Raw genomic sequence first — 19,630 nt, forward strand, 5'->3', positions numbered from 1 at the left:
CTGGATTCCTCAATTGCTGCCAGAATTTGTGTCCCTATAGGATCTTATGGCTTCCCTCAGGTGTCCCTCATGTTGCCATCCGGGGCCCTGTCCAAGGTCGCCGCCCCAGGGGCTGCAAACTGGTCAGTCTTTTTATGTTGGGCCCCCCTCTGTGATCTGTCTTTTCCCATCATAAATTCTTGCCCAGCTGGGGGAGAGGCAGATTGGGTAGCCAGATGCAGAGCCGCAGCCACTGGAGTCCACGGGGTGAGGGGTCCTCTGTTCCGCCAGTTACCAAACGCAAGTCTCTTCAAAAGCGGGAAAGGGGCAGTTCACCCAAGCAGGACCCCAGCCAGAGTCCGCCGCCCCAGATGTCAGAGCAAGTCTTAGGTGAAATATATGGGCCAAAATGGTGCATGGCGCTCTGAGGGTCCTGGTTGTTCCACCATACATGTTACAATGATGTCTGTCAGGCCCCCAATCCAACGGGGTGAGAGATGGATGGGGGAAGGAGCCCCAGCCGGAACGGAACAGGTCCCTCTTGGTCAGTCAACTTCTCTAACCCAGGTAGGAGGGCCCACTCACCATCTGTAGAAGTGTTTCCTCACCAGAGCAGACCAGAGTGGTCGCAGGCAACAGGCAGTGGAGGGTGCCACAGGGTAGGCCTTCGAATACCTGTTACTAGAAGAGGTTGGGAAAGCACTTAGCTGCAGCGTATTTGCAGGAGCTACCTTTTTGTATGAAGCTGCCCATTTCTTTTAGCATTCCATTAGGGCAGGATAGCTCATTCCCAGCACAGTCAACTTCACCGCCGTGGAGCCCGCACAGCGGGCTCCCTCTCACTGGGTGCAGTGTGTGCCACTCCTGCACTCCCAGGCTTCTCCTCACTTTGGCCGCGTTCTTCTCGTCACAGGCTTCCAGGCCCTCACAGCAGTACCATTGAGGCAGGTGCTGGCTAAGGAAGAACACCCAGCCTGACGCAGCAGTTACCAAAGCGAGTAGGCACCCAGCCTAGGTTGGTCACCACAGCTCCCGTGGCCTGCCTCCACAGCTGTCCATCTCTGTCTCCACGACCCCCAGATACGAGCGGCATCGCTCCAGAAAAATGCCCTCCAGCAGCAGCAGTCCACCATGCAGCTCCAGGCCCCAATGCTACTGGGGGAGGGTCTCCTCCTCCACAGCGTCTGGCGGGTGTACGACACCCTGAGCGATGCGGGTGGCAGCCAGGGATGGGCAGGATTCTAGACTAATTGCATCAGGTCAACTGCGGAGCACTCTAAAGCTTGGCCATCATGGCAGCCATCTTGGCAACGCTCTGCTCACACCCTTGCAGCAATTTTTAGATTAAGCCGTTTCACAGACTCACTACTTTGGGAGGTACTGCTTTGGTATATGTTCACAAGGTGAGGAATCTGCGGTTAGAAGTATCCATCAGGAGAACAATTTACCTACCTTCAAAAATAAACTTTCAGGTAGATACTCTAATCACAGATTTCTCACCTCTCTGCTACCTCCCCATTCTGTAGTTTGGCCTCTACATTAAAAAAGGTCACAATTTAGGAAGCAAGCTTCCCTCTGGTTTTTCAGTTGGTCAGTAGGCTCAACGTCCTAGGTTGCAGACATATTAATGAAAGAAGCTGGTGTCAGCATTCATGGGCGGTGCTTATATGCTGCTTTGTTTGTCACTTCTGGAGCAGAATATCATTGACACAGAGTCGCACTGCACCACCTGCCGGCTCTCAGGAGCACTGCTTTGATGTTTCCATATTCAGTCTGGTGCCTGGGTATATTCACAAGGTGAGGAATCTGTGGTCAGGTAGAATATCCACCAGAAAAATAGTTACCAAAGGTAAGTAACTTATTCACTTCAGAGTTGTGCCAAATCATGCGTAGTGCCTGGAATTGTTATTGTGATTACAATGTATCTATACAGCTGTTCTTTTTTCCACAGGCTGGGGCCAGTGTCCGGGTGGTAAACCAGTTATTAACCGAGATGGATGGGCTTGAGAGGCGACGGCAGGTTTTCATAATGGCTGCCACTAACCGCCCAGGTAAGTATTATGGTTAGAGTACTTTTAAATGGGTACAGCTATATTCTAATTTTAAAACATGTAGAGACATGGGAAGACACTGGGTGATATGGATAGGAGAAAACACTTACAAATGCATGCATCGTTATGTGTGGCACAAGCACTGGGAGCTGTGAGATTACTAGAAGATATAGGCTAGATGTACTAAACACTGGTCGTAAAATACGGGTCACTATTTGTAACCAATATTTTTGCTGCCAGTGTTGTATTTTGAGACCCAAACTATGTACTAATAGGTCAGTTTGCAAGATACTGAATCATAGTGGGCCGCAATTCAATTTGCCTCATGAATATTAATGATTTGCTGCAGTCGCAGTTTGCAACCTACTAAGTTTCACTGTTATCACAGTGATAGTGGCAGTGCTGGGATCAGAAGACCACCGTCTGTGACTGCTTTTAGATAATGTTTTTTTTTAATGGAGCCTATTTTCCTTAAAGGAAACAGGGATGCATTTAAATAAAAGAAAAATTTAAGTTTTACAAACATTTTTAAGACTAGGGAGTGGTCCACAGGACCCCTACCTACTCTTCAAAAATGTATTTGTCAACATTCACAAAGGGAAAGGACCCCTCTGGAGACCTGTTCCTGTTTGCTGATGGGTCACCACTACTTGTGTGCAGATGGCAAAATACTGATATTTTGCAAACTCATTTTGATCACAGAACATTAGTACCTCCATTTCCGAGTTGCAAGTTGGAAGGGATGCCCTAAAGAGACACCTTCCAAATACTGATTCAGTATGTTGTTGCAAACCCAAATTGTGATTCAGTGACTTGGTACTGATTTGCTATTTGTGTTTGATAGAAGCTATTTTGTGGTTGCAAAGGGTCTGATTTTATGAATCGGTCCGTTGCAACCGCAAAAAAGCCTTAGTACATCAGGCCCATAGTGAAGTATAAAGAGGCCTAGACTTGTACATGGGTGGCTTGGATACGGGAAATACCCTTGGAGATGAGAGCACAGGTGTCTTGTGAATGAGTGACTTAGCAGCAAGAATTCATAGGAAGACACACACAGACACTAACTGTGGGGATACTGAGTTAAATGAATAAGAAAAGGGATAGGAAGACACTTGAGGAAATGGAAATGTGGATATAGGAAGACATGGAACCTGTAACAGAAGGTCACTTGGATACAGCGAGAAATGGACATGAGAAAATATGAAAAGACATGGGTATAGAAAGATACGGGGAGGCAAGAAGACACAGATATTGTGGGCACTGTGAGGTATAAACATTGAAAGATACAACAGTCGAGCTCAGAACAGACTTCTCTTTGCAAGAAAACCTTCTTGCTGGAAAAAATACAATCTCTAGAAAGCCCATAATAGTGCTGCAATATCAGAAACAGATATGTAGTGTCAAAGGACAAAGGGGGTCCTGTGACCCCGGCGGTCCGTGATAACGTGGCGGTAGTACCGCCACAATATGATATTGGCCGGTTGGCTGAAGCCAACCCGCCCATATACCACAACAACCGCCATGGCGGTAGCAGGCGCCGGGCCGGAGATCAGAATCTCCAGCCCGGCGGCCGCTAATGTACAGTCAGCAGCATTTTGACCCTGCCTACTGCCATGATTTTCGTGGTGTTCGTAACACCACAAAAACCATGGCGGTAGGCCCTGCCAGTGACTGGGAATTCCTTCCCTGTCACTGATAGGAGGCCCACCCACGCACTAACACTCCCCAGATGCCCCCCAACCTCCCCTACATCCACGTTCCCCCCCCTTCCAATCCTCCACCCCCCCATACACGCACACTCGCAGACACGCATCACACATACACATACACACACTCACTCACACAGGCATTCACGTATTCATACACGCATGCATCCATTCATTCACGCACACATCCGTACCACATTCACACTGACACGCAGACACGCATTCATATATCCATTCATACATGTATTCTCACACATGCATACAGGCACGCAAACAACACTACACACACATTCGCATTCACTCACACATTCATGCACACACCACCCCACACACACACACACACACACACACACACACAACACCCCCTACCACCCTCCCCTGTCAGAAACCCAACTTACCTCGGCCAGCAGTGCCTGCCAAAGAACACTGCCATTTTTCATAATACAGCTGGCGGCGGTCTACTGGCGTGGCGCTGCTGGTGTAGCAGGGCCAACTTAACACCATCCGCCAGTATGGCCACAGCCAGATTTCCGCCCTTCTTGTGGCGGAAATCTGGCTGTGGTCATTTTTTGGCAGACGGATGTTAGCCGCGGCAACGGACTTTTGGCAGCCGCCGCCGCAGTAGGCGGCACTTACCGCCAATTTCGTAATGTGCCCCTAAATTTCATAACCTAGCACCACATTTCTCCCGGAGAGAAGTACCAGTTATGCAGGCTGCTGTGTGGAAGGATTCATATTATAATAAATGGAGCCTGGATTTAGGGTTTTGTATAATCCGCCTGCAACAAGTGGCTTGTTCTGTATTGTAAAATGAGTGCGTCTCCTAAAGCGAAAGTGGGAACTACCAAGTAAAAAGTATGAGCACATTTGTCCCTGTTTAAGCAGTTTGTTATCGCAGGTATAGTAAAAGGCAAGCATAGTTCCTTTTATGTGGTTCTTAGCATCCTGCTTCAACTGGCGCCATCACCATCTTCCTGCTCGTACCTGTGCAGGTTTTACTTTCTACCTCTTTAATTGTGAGAACTTTGTTTCCAGGTCCTAAGAAATTCCTTGACTGGAGTGGAGCCACTTATAAGTGAAATTCCTGAGCACTGATAACAGTTTCTTTCTTTTCACACCCATTTACGCGTCTCCAGACCCAATCATGGTTCCAGTAATAAGGCTGCTCCTGCGAAAAGTCCACTCCACTTGAAGTCTTCCAGCAAGTCAATCTAGGCACAAACAGAATCAGCCTGCAGAACACAACCCCAGTTGAGAAGTCTAACAACAACAAGATGCAAGGTGCCATGACAAAGATTGCACTTCCCCGATGTCTTCTGAGTCTGATCCAGTTCCACAATTGGAAACGGCTCGTCTTGAGTTTCCTGGACTATCATCGACCCCCACAGCAAATAGTGGCCTTCAGAGAGGTCATGCTGAAAATCTTTGGTCTGTTTCTGGCTCCCTCGGGTGTGACTTAAGGCCCCACAGAACTTACCTGTCCCTGCAGGGTTTCCAGTTGTACTTCTGCCAGTTGGGCCAACCTGATTTGTCCTGCTCCCTTGGAGGAACTCTCTACTGGGCCCGTACAGACTATGGTACAGATTTATTTTCTGGCGCTGCCTGTTCCCTCTGTACCATACCAGACTCTGCTGAGTTAATGATCCCATTCCAATGTTGGTCTCTGACCCCAAACCAACTCTGGCCTACTGCAGACCTGTGTGGTGCTATGAAATCATGAAAGCGCAACCAGTGGTAATACAGCTAGATTCCAATCCCAGACGTCTGGCTCAAAATCATAAGCAGAGATTTGTGCTCTTTTTGGCTCCGATTCATATCCAGTGCTTGAAGCCTGATTGCTGCAGACTTGCAAAATGTCAGTGGGCTAGGTACATCTCCTGTACTGGGCTTGGCTCTCCACTTTGGTCACCAATGAAGGAAAGTGCTTTGATTACAATAGTGGTTTGGAGGGCAGCTGAAACACTAGACTTGCAGTTGCCCACTATTGAGACTGAGACAGATGTGTTAACTGAGGTCACTCTACCAGTGCCAGCTTTATCTGAACCAATATTACCATTTAATGATGCCCTTACTGAGGCCCTTGTGGTTACTTGTTCCAAGCCATGCCCACCAGTTAAATCAACCTGCCTCTAGGTGCCATAGACAGCTCCTGGTGTCGATTACGTCTATGTAGGCACAACCCCAGCATGCCGTCATTTGTTCCTTTCATTATGCTCCAACACCGTGGCTCTGAAGAGCTACCTCAGGCTTTTTTTACCAGATTTTTGCGACTTTTGACAACCCTTTTTTGAGCTATTGCTCTGTGTGCTAGATCACTGAATGCGCCAACACTCTAGACCCCCCCACCCCCCTCCGACTGACATCGGCCAAACGCTTACCTAAGAAAGCCAGCTAGTTCACCACCAAACTCCAAGAATCAAAGCATACCTGCAGACGTTTAAAGAAAATATGGAGGAACAGCCAAACCAGCGAACACCTTGCCTCCTTCAGAGCCGCAACTGCCGCCCACTGCCGAAAAATCAAGAACGCAAGGAAGGACGCACTCCGGGAGCGCATAAACTCCTCCACACACAGCTCTAAGGAACTCTTCTTAGTCATCAACGAGTTCACAGATCCCCCCTCCGAAGCCACCAGCACCCTCCTGTCACAGGACCTCTGCAACAAACTTGCCACCTTCTTCCACCGCAAGATCCAGGACATCTACGACAGCTTCCTCCTGGAAGATCCTGGCACTGGAACCTGTGACCGACCCCACCACCCCAAGAACCCACCCAGACCATCCACAGCTGGTCCATGCTCACCACAGAGTAAATAGTCAGCATCATGGACAGCACTCACTCCGGAGCCCCCACACCACATATACATCAGAGCCAGCACATTCATCACTTCCGAGCTCCGGAACACAATCAACTGCTCCATCAACACTGGCACCTTCCCCAAGGACTGGAAACACGCCGAAATACGCCCACTCCTGAGGAAACCTTTAGCCTACCCATCAGAACTAAATAATTTCCGTCCCATGTCGCTGCTGCCTTACCCCGCCGAAGTACTGGAGAAAGCAATCAACTACGGAATTTCATTGAGGCAAACAACTCCCTGGCAGCTCCCAGTCCTGGCTTCTGCAGCAACTACATCATGGAGACAGCTCTCCTGACAGCCCCTGACGACATCCGATTACTCCTAGGCCGCGGCCACACTGCAGCGCTGCAGATTTCAACACAGGCTCCCACAGCACTCTACGCACCAGACTCCACGACATAGGAATCCACGGAAGAGCCCTGGAATGGATCCACTCCTTCCTCTCCAGGAGGACGCAGAGGGTCAGACTCCCACCCTACGCATCCAGACCCACAGGTGTCAACTGCAGAGTCCCCCAAGGATCCTCACTAAGTCTGACACTGTTCAACATATACATGGCCCTTCTCGCAGCCATCGTCAGAAGCCACGGTATGAACATCGTGTCATATGCCAATGACGCACAACTCATAATTTCCCTCACCGAAGACCCGGACACGGCCAAAAGGAACTTCCTCTCAGGAATGGAAGCCGTCGCCACCTGGATGAGAGAAAGCTGCCTCAAGCTCAACTCCGACAAGACTGAGCTCTCCATCTTTGGAAATGCCACCTCAGCTTGGGACAACTCCTTGTGGCCCACCTCCCTCAGTGCCTCCCCTGCACTGACTGAGCACGCCTATGTAGGCATTATCCTCGACTCCTCTCTATTCATGACCCACCAGGTAAACTCAGTAGACTCCTCCTGCTGGCACACACTCCTCAAACTTCTGAAGATCTTCAGATGTATCGCAGGACAGTCACCCATGCCTTAGTCACAAGCAAGCTCGACTACGGCAGTACCGTATATACCAGCACCTCAACTAGAAACATCAAAAAACTACAACTCATCCAGAACACCGCTGCCAGACTCATTCTGGACCTCCCATGCCGAGAACACATCTCCCAACACCTGATGACCCTCCACTGGCTACCGGTTGAGAAGTGAATCACCTTTAAGCTACTCACCCACACGTACAAGGCCACACACAACGCAGGACTAGCCTACCAAAACCACTTCGTCTCCTTTCACACCGCCACCAGATCCCTCCGCTCAGATGGCCCTGGCCACCATCTCTTGCATCCGCAAAACCACCTTACCCTACATTGCAGCAAAGAGCTGGAACAACCTCCCCCTGCACCTCAGACAAAGCCCGTTGCTCCCCATCTTTAGGATGAGGCACCCCCTGCGCCTTGAGACCCTCACAGGTGAGTAGCCACGCTTTACAAAAACGGATTGATTGATTGAGGAATATGTTCCCCTCTAAGCCTATTTGGTTTAAACCTTGTGGGGAATGTCACCAACGGATGTCGTTTTCTGATACCCAATTGTCTGTCTATGGTGCCTGGGGTTGAGTCATCATTCCAGGCCTGGGCTAAGTGCTAGCTGATGCACCGCCAGGCGATTCGCAAGTGGATGATGAAGCTCCTGGTGGTGTGACAGAAGAAGGCTCCATGCCACTTTCTGTGCTGTTCTCGGGCTACTCCCAGGGCCATTCTCAAATCTGTTCACGCAGACTGTGGTCATCACGCTTAGACATCTTCCTCCAAGTCGGTTAAGTTGAACAAGCCCCAGACAAACAAGTTGAAGCATTCTCCAACCTCACCCTCCAAGCACCATGCTTCTGTTTCTCTCTCCACACTCCAACTGCAGAGCTGGCATCAGGGCTCACTCCGCACTGCCCTAGTTTCCCAGAGCCGGAGTGATGCCCATACAACTGAAAGACTTTTATGACACCATGCATGCCATCTTTGGGCCACAACTCCCTGTGGAGGGCCTTCGGGCACCACAGAGCCTGGAGGTGGCCCTGTTGGACTACCATTGGTTGATTCTCCCTCGAAGCCAGCCTGGCCCTGTGGATTCGCTCCCGAAACCGAACAGACGGCAACATGAATGCCTCCACCAGCCTGGCTCCATCTTTCCAGGCACTGGTGGCGACGCTCGAGGACAAGTCAATTGTTATTCCATTCTATGCAGGTCCCTGATAGGGCCTTGATACCCTTGGGTTTTGTGCGCTTTACAAATGCCTGTAACAAAACAACATATAATTCCCAATATTGATCTCCACCTGGGGCCACCCAAAGTCACTGCCAGTGCTGTCAAGGCCATCCTATCCCCAGGACTTTCCCACTAATCCTACCTTCCCAAAGGAGGTGATGGAGAGGAGGTGAATGGTCCCCTGGATGACCCTGATGACGATAAACTGGTATGAGGAGCTGGGTGATGCCAGTGGCCTGGATGCCTCCCAGACACATGCATGTTTTTACCTCTGGGCCAGGTTTCGTAGGAAGGCGCATCCTTTGCCACCATTATGCACAGGGAAGCGTAGGTCCTCTATCTTCAGCTGCCAGGTGTCAAAACTAACATCTTAACTGGGGTGCTTCAACCTGGGACATCTGAACCCTTGCTTCTTTTTAACAAAGTCCTTTCGAACATGCTCATGGGGGTTTGGGCAAACCCTGCACAGAGGCTCCTCAGCACCAAAAGATTGCCCGTCTGCACCGTCCTGCCCCAGGAGACCCAGCCTTCCTTTCCCATAACATCTTCCTTCAGAACCTGGTGGTGCAAGCCTCAACAGCAAAGGTAAACCTAAGCTTAATCCATACCATGGTACCGGATAGGGAATCCAAGAGGCTGGACACCTTTTGGAAAGCTCATTTTTTCTTCCACCAGCCTTGCCCTGCAGTCGATGAACACCTCATTCCTCTTGGGCCGCTATTCCCAATCAGTGTGGGGTTCAGTTGTGCAGCTGCTTCCCATGCTGGCCAATGAAGGCAACGCCATCCTCAGTCAAGCACTGTTGGATTGCAGAAATGCAGCAAAAGTCTCCATCTGGTGCGAACTAGACACCACAGACTCCCTGGATAGAACTAGGTGTTCTACCATAGTCCTTCGTCACCACAACTGGTTACAGTCCACTGGTTTCTCAGCAGATGTCCATTCTTTGTTGATTGACACGCCCTCATGTGGCTCTCGCCTCTTTGATGACAAGCCTGATGTGGCACTCCAGCACTTTAGCAAGAGCAGAATCACAGCCAGATCTCTTGGCCTTTCCCTATCAACCTGTCCACAGCAGCAGTTCTTTTGACTGAACGCAGAAGAGGTATTTTCGGCACCTGCAATACCAGCCATACCCAGTCCAGCAGCCTGCCCAGCGCTTTCGAGGATGGGGTCGCCGAGCCCAGACATTACGTTGGAGCCAGTTTCCAGCGTACTGTCCAGTCCCCTGCCCCTCCAGCTGCTTCAGCCTCAAAACCTCTTTAGTGTTCCTTCAATCTAGCAGAGCCATCCGTTGGTGGCTGAATTAGGCACCACCTTGCCCAAACGCTGGCAATAACATCCAACAAGCGGGTGCCTCAGGTCATCCAGAAGGGGTACACCCTGCCATTTTTGGCAACACCTCCACCCCTCCAACCATCCCACGGATGGATGACGGCAGATCATGCTATGTCAGGAAGTGCAGGCTCTATTCGCCATTGAGAGGGTGCCTGCATCAGAAGAAGGGTGTGGTTGTTATTCCTGCTACTTCCTGCTGCTGATGGAGGACGGAGGCCTCTGTCTTATACTAGAACTGTGCCCTCATCTACTTCTGTCTGCCATGGAAACTTGATATTAGCCCTGGACATTCAGGGCGTGTATTTTCACATGCATGTCCTACCCACCTACAAGTGTTACCTGTGGTTCATGGTGGGCTATGAGCATTTCCAGTTTGCTGTGCTCCCCTTTGCCCTCACCAGTGGCCCTCCGATGTTCATGAAAGTATTGATTGTGTTTGCAGTCCATCGGCTCAGGTTTGGGGTGTCAGTCTTCTACCTCGGCAACTGGCTGTTGAAAAACTGACTCACCCAGGAAGTCGTCACCCACCTCCAGAGTACAACAAATCTCCGTCATTCGCTGGGTTTCCCTATCAACATTGCAAAGTCACACCTCACTCCCTCTTAGTCGCTCCCTTTCATTTGAGTCATTTTGGCCACAGTGCAGTTCCATGCCTACCCTCCAGAGTGGCGAATACAGGATATTCAGGCTGTGATTCTGATGTTTCAGTGTCTATCCTGGATTTCCGTGAGACTGACTCTGAGGATGCTGGGTCTGATGATCTGCATCCTGCTGGTAAAACAAGCCGGCTGGCATACGCTGGCTTTGTAGTGGGATCTGAAGTGCCTGTGGGCAGAGCATCGGGGGAATCTCTCCAACCTGCTACAGATATCAGAGGGAACTGTGAAAGATCTGCAGTGGTGGCTGAGGAAACCTATTTGGGCCAATGGGAAACTCCTCTCCCTTTCCCACCCAGAGACCCAGTGACACATGCAGCACTCCTGGGCTGGGGCAGCCATCTGTGACAGTTGGAGAGCAGAAGAATATGGTCTCCAGCAGAGTCTCACTTCCACATCAGTTGGTTAGTTTTGAGAGCGATTTCCTTAGCGTTGACGCCTTCCTTCACTCCACCAAAGGAAAGCTGGTTCTGGTGTTCATGAAAGGCACCACTGCAACAAACATGGTGGTGTAGTGTTGTGGGTCCTGTGACATGGTGCTCATTCAGTCTCGAGTGGAACTCCTGTATGCCTTTCTGCTGATACCAATACTGCCCCAAGTTCTCAAAAAGATCTGGCACTCTCAGGCCCAAGTCACCCTGGTGACTCCGGATTGGGCACTGAGAGTCTGGTATCCAGAACTCCTGAGCATATGTGCTCCTGTCAGGCTGCCTCTTTGGGAGGATCACCTATCACAGCAACAGGGCAAGGTTCTGCATCCAAACCTGCACATGCTCCACCTTCATGCATGGAGATTTAGCATAAACGGTTGAGAATTTTTTATGTTCCTCCCAAAGTTTGTGATACAATTTTAGGAGCCAGGCGTCCCTCTAGTAAATCTGTCTACACCATCTTTTGGGATAAGTTTGTGGCTTGGTGCTCCTCACACCATGCGGACACCCTTTTTTGTACCTCTGGTGGTGGTTTTGTTGTTTGTTTTTTCTTTAGTCTTGCAAGGCCTTGCTCTGGGCACCGTTAAAGGTTATTTACCTGCCATCTCAGCTTTCTAGCTGCTGCTGGATAAACCCTCCTTCTTTAAGTCATCCGTTGCAACATTTTTAAAAGGTTTGCATCATTTGTTCCCACCTGCTCCTCTTGTGATGCCCCAATGGGACCTCAGTTTGGGCCTTACTTTTCTTCTGTGTTCTCCCTTTTCCCTTCCATCTCCATTCTATCCCCTGCTTAGCTGCCCTCTGGGGCTCTTGACTATGAAAACAGCATTCGTGGTGGCCATTATATCACCCAGGAGGGTCAGTAACCATTAGGCTCATTCAGTCCAGCCTCCATACACCAACTTTTTCCATGACAAGATGGTTCTTCAGATGCATGCCTCTTTCCTTCCGAAGGTAGTCACCCCTTTTCACATTGGCCAAAGAATTACTTTGCCTGCCTTCTACGCTCCACCTCATCTGTCCAAGAAGGAGGAGAGACTCCATCATTTGGATCCTAAAAGAGCTGTATCTGTCTATATTGATCGTAACAAAGACCATTGGGTGGACAGTCAGCTCTTGATTGGGTTCACCAGAGCGAAGGAGGTCAAAGCCGTGCTGAAGCAGGTCATTTCCTGATGGATTATGCTCTGCAAAAAGATATGCTAGGCACTGGGAAAGAAACAGCCCCCTGAGAGCTTGCAGGCTCCCATAACCAGGGCAGAAGACACCACTACTGCATAAGTGTGTGGGATACTTGTCCTGGATATCTGTCAGGCTGCCATTTGGGTGTCCCTCCATGCGTTCACGGAGCAGTACTGTTTGGACAGTCAGATCCATAGTGAAATGCCCATTCAGTCCTCCATGACCTTTTGGTCTAAGCCAGTTTTCATACCCACCACCAGTGAGGTATTGCCTGGATATCTATTATAATTTTTAAAGAACCCATGAGATACTGCACACTGGTCAAACATTGTTTTTTACATGGCTTCTCATTTTTGGGGACAAACTAGTCACGAGAAATACTGATGTCAGGACGCTGGGATGGCGCCTATATAGACACAGCAATGTCTCTTCCAGCGCAGTCATGCCGATGCGGAGCCCTACGACGTGTAGAGGCACTGGTCAAGATTTTCTGATCCAGTCTGATGTCTGGGGAATATTCTACGGTAAGGAATCTGCGGTTAGGTAGTCTGTCCCAGAAATAGCGTTACTGAAGTTACATAACTTGTTCAGCAGGTCCCTGATTAAGCTATTCAGGAGGTCCCTGTTCATCTATTGAAGAGAACCCCCACTAAACCTTTTCTGGCTGGATCTTGTTGCACCTGATTGAGCCTGTTCGTAAGTCCCTGGCTGGCTGAACCTGTTTGTAAGTCCCTGGCTGGCTGAATCTGTTCCTAAGTCCTTGGCTGAACCTGTTCGTAAAGCCGTGGCTGAACCTGTTCGTAAGGCCCTGGCTGAACCTGTTCGTAAGGCCCTGGCTGAACCTGTTCGTAAGGCCCTGGCTGAACCTGTTCGTAAGGCCCTGGCTGAACCTGTTCGTAAGGCCCTGGCTGAACCTGTTCGTAAGGCCCTGGCTGAACCTGTTCGTAAAGCCGTGGCTGAACCTGTTCGTAAAGCCCTGGCTGAACCTGTTGGTAAGGCCCTGGCTGAACCTGTTGGTAAGGCCCTGGCTGAACCTGTTGGTAAGGCCCCGGCTGAACCTGTTGGTAAGGCCCCGGCTGAACCTGTTGGTAAGGCCCCGGCTGAACCTGTTGGTAAGGCCCCGGCTGAACCTGTTGGTAAGGCCCCGGCTGAACCTGTTGGTAAGGCCCCGGCTGAACCTGTTGGTAAGGCCCCGGCTGAACCTGTTGGTAAGGCCCCGGCTGAACCTGTTGGTAAGGCCCCGGCTGAACCTGTTGGTAAGGCCCCGGCTGAACCTGTTGGTAAGGCCCCGGCTGAACCTGTTGGTAAGGCCCCGGCTGAACCTGTTGGTAAGGCCCCGGCTGAACCTGTTGGTAAGGCCCCGGCTGAACCTGTTGGTTAGGCCCCGGCTGAACCTGTTGGTAAGGCCCCGGCTGAACCTGTTCAGGAAGTCCTTGGCTGAACCTGTTCAGGAAGTCCTTGGCTGAACATGTTCAGGAAGTCCCTGGCTGAACATGTTCAGGAAGTCCCTGGCTGTACATGTTCAGGAAGTCCCTGGCTGTACATGTTCAGGAAGTCCCTGGCTGTACATGTTCAGGAAGTCCCTGGCTAATCCTGTTTGTAACTCCTTGGCTAATCCTGTTTGTAACTCCTTGGCTAATCCTGTTTGTAACTCCTTGGCTAATCCTGTTTGTAACTCCTTGGCTAATCCTGTTTGTAACTCCTTGGCTAATCCTGTTTGTAACTCCCTTGCTGAACCTGTTCAGGAAGTCCCTAGCTTACCCTGTTCAGGAGATCCCTGGCTGAACCTGTTCAGGAGATCCCTGGCTGAACCTGTTCAGGAGATCCCTGGCTGAACCTGTTCAGGAGATCCCTGGCTGAACCTGTTCAGGAGATCCCTGGCTGAACCTGTTCAGGAGATCCCTGGCTAATCTTGTTTGTAACTCCTTGGCTAATCCTGTTTGTAACTCCCTGGCTGTACCTGTTTGTAACTCCCTTTCTGAACCTGTTCAGGAGATCCCTGGCTGAACCTGTTCAGGAGATCCCTGGCTGAACCTGTTCAGGAGATCCCTGGCTGAACCTGTTCAGGAAGTCCTTGGCTAATCTTGTTTGTAGCTCCCTGGCTAATCTTGTTTGTAGCTCCCTGGCTAATCTTGTTTGGAAGTCCCTGGCCGAACCTGTTTGGAAGTCCCTGGCTGAACCTCTTTCGGAGATTCCTGGTTGAACCTGGTCAGGAGATCCCTGGTTGAACCTGGTCAGGAGATCCCTGGTCAAGCCTGTTCAGGAAGCCCTGCTAAATCTTTTGAAGAAAGCCTTCATTAAATCTATTCAGAACAGACCTGATTGGACCCATTCAGAGGCTCCATGGTTGAACCTGTTCAAGTGGTCCCCTGTCAAACTTATTCAGGATGTTCATTGTTGAACCTATTCAGGATGTTAATGTTAAACCCATTCTGGATGTTCCTCATTAGGTCTGTTCGGGAGTTCACTCATCAAGCTCATTCATGCCTATTTGAGAGACACTGATGACCCTGTCTACACATAAATGTTTAGTATGTTTCCTACTTTATAGTCATGTTATCGTTTGATGATATGTTTTCTGACAGTTCAATAAGATTATGAAAAATCGATCCCCATATATCTGAGACAAAATACCAAAAAATAGATTGTCAGTGAACAGAAATATAAATCTTGCATTTGTCCTCATATTTCAAACACTGTGCTGATTCCTGCAGAAGAGAGGTCTGTGGATGAAGTTGGATAAGTGCAAAATAAGTTTGATTTCCTTTCTTCTAGAAGTAGAACTTCTGGCAAATCCGTTGGTCACTGTGATGGGTCACATGGCACACTGGACTGTTTAATGCTAAGGATCAAAGACTGTCAGTAAAGTCTGGTAGAAAAGGTCTCAGCTCAGTTTCTGCCTCCTTCCTCTTTATAGACCTGGATAGACCTGGAAATCGGGTGATGTCAAATTGAAGCGCGGATACATCACCTTTCTCCTGGAGTATTTGATCAGAACCAAGAGATGGTTAAGCTCTTATATATTTTTTCTCAGTTGCCCACTCTAGTCCTTACCTTGCTGGTCTGGTGGGCTGTGGGTGAGCCTGGAGTAGAGAAATGATGTCGACCCTTCCTGTCCGTCTACCAACTTAAAACCCTTAATGAGGTTTAAAAACAAAGTGGACGCTGCCTCATCATTCAGGCAAAGAGACATGGACGGGATTAAGGCAATGGAATACGCCTTGCTAGCCTGCCATTCTGAAATGACATGGGTGACTATCCCAAGCGAAATCAAGGCAGGGAGCCCTTTCCAAACAAATGTAAATACATATGGAAGGAAAATGAAGAGCCCCGTGTCCTTGTGCTCCCACCAAATAATCTGCAGTTTAAATCACTATTAATATTTACTTGGTATTATGATGCATTCCTGTCTATGCCTGGGTCAAGCCATCTAGCCTAGAAACTAGTTTTAAACACAGATACAGAGTCAAACGTGTCCTTAGCGCTATAATCATGCACCTGGGATTAAAAATTCATGTGTACTTAATTCTTAATGTACCTATAATTAAACATGAGGCATTGACCAATCCAAAGAGCTCATTTGGCTCCTCTCGACCGTTGCCTCGAGTGAGTGTTATTTGTTTTATATGAGTGATATTGTGTGTTTGCATTCATTATGTTTAGCTGTGTAAATACAACTTTGACGACCAAACAACGACCTAAATAGAAGATGAGTGTGGGGAACTCCCACGCCCTTTCCCCGTGGACCAATAGATATTTTATAAAATTACACATTGCTGTTGAGTATTTTCAGGAAATAGTTTGATTGAAATTGTTAAATGAATGCAAATCCTTTGACATAGATGCGTCCGTCATTGTCTTTTAGTAGAATGTTTGACAAAGTTTCCTCTCTTTTGAAGTGTTTTTTTCTTCATTTCTAATTTGTGCTTCTTTTGTCTTGCTATTAGATATAATTGACCCAGCAATCTTGCGTCCGGGGAGACTGGATAAAACTCTGTATGTGGGATTGCCGCCTCCCATGGATCGTTATGCCATTCTGAGGACCATCACAAAAGTGAGTACATGTGGAATGTTTTATGTTTTTGCTGTACCAGCAGTTCTTAAGTTCCTAAAGGTCACCTGCTGTTAGTGGGCACATTGGACGTAGCAAAATGCATATGGCAGGAGTTTAGGAGAGTTTAGCAACATGTGGGATTCTTCTAAATGTCTCTTTTTATTCTCTAACATTTGATTCATAACCCTTCCTTTTTCTACACGAAATACTTCACTAGTTTTGAAGAGGGTGTTGTCAGGTTGACGTTATGTCAAGCAGTCTCCCATGGCCATCTCTGTTGGATACCACTGCCAGTAGTGCAAAGACCTGAAGCTGTGTCAGAAGTTTCTCAAACAATAAATCCTTCATCTACTCACACGATCCTCATCAGGCTCGGACTTCACAGAACATTGATAGCATAAAGTACTTCGCCAACAGTAACACTATAGTAGCCATTATCAACATTTTGGGCTCTTTTTCTCTCTGCCTCTGAGCGAATGGGCCTCAACCTCTGCCCCTGATGACCACGTTAGATTCATCCTTCGTCCATTGTGTGTGAAAGTCCTCTGTAGCGCTCTTATTTTTTTAAGTGTTGGAAAACATACTTGCACCATATTAGCAATTTTGATGGTTTGTATTTACTCCAGACCTGCTAGAAGCATTGGAAATGTTTTGCAGACTTCTCCTTCTGTGCGTCAGTAAACTTGCGTCTGAGCTACAGCAGAATACAAGAAACCGACCTCTCCGAAGCGCTGTCGAAGTGCGGTCAATGCAACATTTATCACAAAAACCCTCATTATGAATTAGTTTATTGTGTGTCCCCTGACCTTGTATCTATAATTCTAATTATTTATTGAGCAACACAGTAGTATTGCTTAGAAACGCTGTACCTAGTTACATCGCTCACTAGACTTGGTTTGACAAATTTAAGGTGATGTGGTGATGACTACTAGTCAAACCTGATAGGCTTTTTTTCACAGAGTATGTTAGATGTACATTTATTTCTTTTTCTAGCTGGAAGATTATGTGGATTAGGGACCGGGTGCTACTGTGAAAATATAACTGCATAAGGCAACTTTATAAAGCACTCCTAAATGCAGGAAGCAACATCTTCACCTTTGTGTATCCTTGTAGTAAGTTTCAATGTGGGGTCTGAGGAAACAGAAAGCCTCCTATCTGGGTGTGTCACACCCGGGACCCTTTGATCAGAGAGCTTTGTGACCTCACCAGGCTAATGAAGCACTATATGGACGTAAACACTGACAACACACGGCGACCAAGCAAATGCCTCACACCTAGTGATCTCGAACACTAGGTGTGGGATTCTAAGTCTTGTAGTTTCTTCACTACATGTTTTGTATGTCATTTTTCAAACAATTACTTTTTGTGAAGTGTATACGATGTTTGTGACAAATGAAACAACTTCTTACATTGTTACAAAATTAACGAACAGGAATACTTGTTTTTATGTTATAAATGGAAGATTTCCGGAAGAAATGTAGTCCTGGCGTTTGCAGGGTCTTAGATGATTTCTGGACTCACTTGATGGAAAGTGCACTTGGACAGAGGTGTGAAGGGTCTTTTGCTGCAACATGATTTGATTTCACAACTGAAAAAGGCTCTGAGCCAGTGGAAGTTGGTCTATATTCAGAGAAGTTTGGAAAAACTAGTATGAAAACTGAGCTCTGTTCTGGACTGGTTGGAGTCCAAGAAGTAGATTAGAGCTAATTTAGAAGGGTCTTTGATAAGGGAGAGATTAAAATGAGAAGTGGGATTTACTTTCAACAGAACCACCGGTGCACACACTATTAAAACAAATCACTGTGTCACTGGTTGTGAGCAGCTGAAGCAGAGCCACAAGCTCTTACCCTCATTGATGAATGCAAGGCACTGCCGAAATGGATTAGTATATGGAATTCAAATTGTATCAATGTTCCCCAAAGAAAAAGTAGAGCGCCACTGGTATGGCCTCGTTTGTTGGCTTTTTATTGTTAAATATACCAGAGAGCTAGATTTGATCCTTCAATGAGGTTGATTTTAGATACATGTTATTTATAAAATTCATTATACTTAATAGCGTTGCAGCTTTGGTATTTTGAGCTTTTTTTTTTCTTCCTTCTCTCGCTAGGGTGGCACGCGACCCCCTCTGGAAGCTGATGTAAGTCTGGAACAGATTGCTCAGGACACACGTTGTGATTGCTATACGTGAGTTTGCCTTTTGGCTTCCAAATTTTTATTTTTTTTCTAATGTCTCTCACTTTGCAAAGTTTGAGGCGGCCATCTTGGGCTTTTGAGAATCACCTTACTAAACACTTTAGTGGTATATGTGGTCATCCCGTTGGTTGCTGCTTAGAACCTAATAATAGGGTTTATCATGTTAAGTAATGATGTTGTAACCACGTATGTTGCCAGCATGTAAGTCATAGGGTTTATTCTATTTAGTCTTCTGCAGGAAAATGCCACTGTTGGTGTGGTCACACCCTACCTTTTTGCCTTTTGTTGATGCCAGTTATGATTGAAAGTGTGCTGGGACCATGCTAACTAGGCCCCAGCACCAGTGTTCTTTCCCTAAAACTGTACCTTTGTCTCCACAATTGGCACAGCCCTGGCACACAGATAAGTCCCTGGTAAATGGTACCCCTGGTACCAAGGGCCCTGTGGCCAGGGAATGTCTCTAAGGGCTGCAGCATGTATTATGCCACCCTAGGGACCCCTAACACAGCACATGCAAACTGCCTCACAGCTTGTGTGTTTTGGTGGGGAGAAAAAGACTACGTCAACATGGCACTCCCCTCAGAGTGCCATACCCACAAACCACTGCCTGTGGCATAGGTAAGTCACCCCTCTAGCGGGCCTTACAGCCCTAAGGCAGGGTGCACTATACCACAGGTGAGGGCATAGCTGCATGAGCACTATGCCCCTACAGTGTCTAAGCCAATTCTTAGACATTGTAAGTGCAGGATAGCCATAAAGAGTATATGGTCTGGGCGTTTGTCAAACACAAACTCCACAGGTACATAATGGCTACACTGACTACTGGGAAGTTTGGTATCAAACGTCTCAGCACAATAAACCCACACTGATGCCAGTGTGGGACTTATTGAAAAATACACACAGAGGGCACCTTAGAGATGCCCCCTGTATGCCAACCCAACTGCTAGTGCTAGGCTGACCGGTCTCTGCCAGCCTGCCACTCCCAGACTA

General features: G+C 48.1%; 1 protein-coding gene across 1 annotated transcript in view; it reads left to right on the forward strand.

Moving 5' to 3' along the window:
• NVL (nuclear VCP like) overlaps positions 1-19,630 on the forward strand; it is a 359,132-nt gene that overhangs the window by 249,635 nt on the left and 89,867 nt on the right. Inside the window, exons 18-20 of the mRNA XM_069233825.1 lie at positions 1,931-2,030; positions 16,341-16,447; positions 18,555-18,631. Of these exons, the coding sequence (XP_069089926.1) occupies positions 1,931-2,030; positions 16,341-16,447; positions 18,555-18,631 (284 nt within the window). The remainder of the gene's footprint in view (positions 1-1,930; positions 2,031-16,340; positions 16,448-18,554; positions 18,632-19,630) is intronic.

This window comes from Pleurodeles waltl, chromosome 5 (assembly GCF_031143425.1).
Source record: "Pleurodeles waltl isolate 20211129_DDA chromosome 5, aPleWal1.hap1.20221129, whole genome shotgun sequence".
In the NCBI taxonomy this organism is placed as follows: Eukaryota; Metazoa; Chordata; class Amphibia; order Caudata; family Salamandridae; genus Pleurodeles; species Pleurodeles waltl.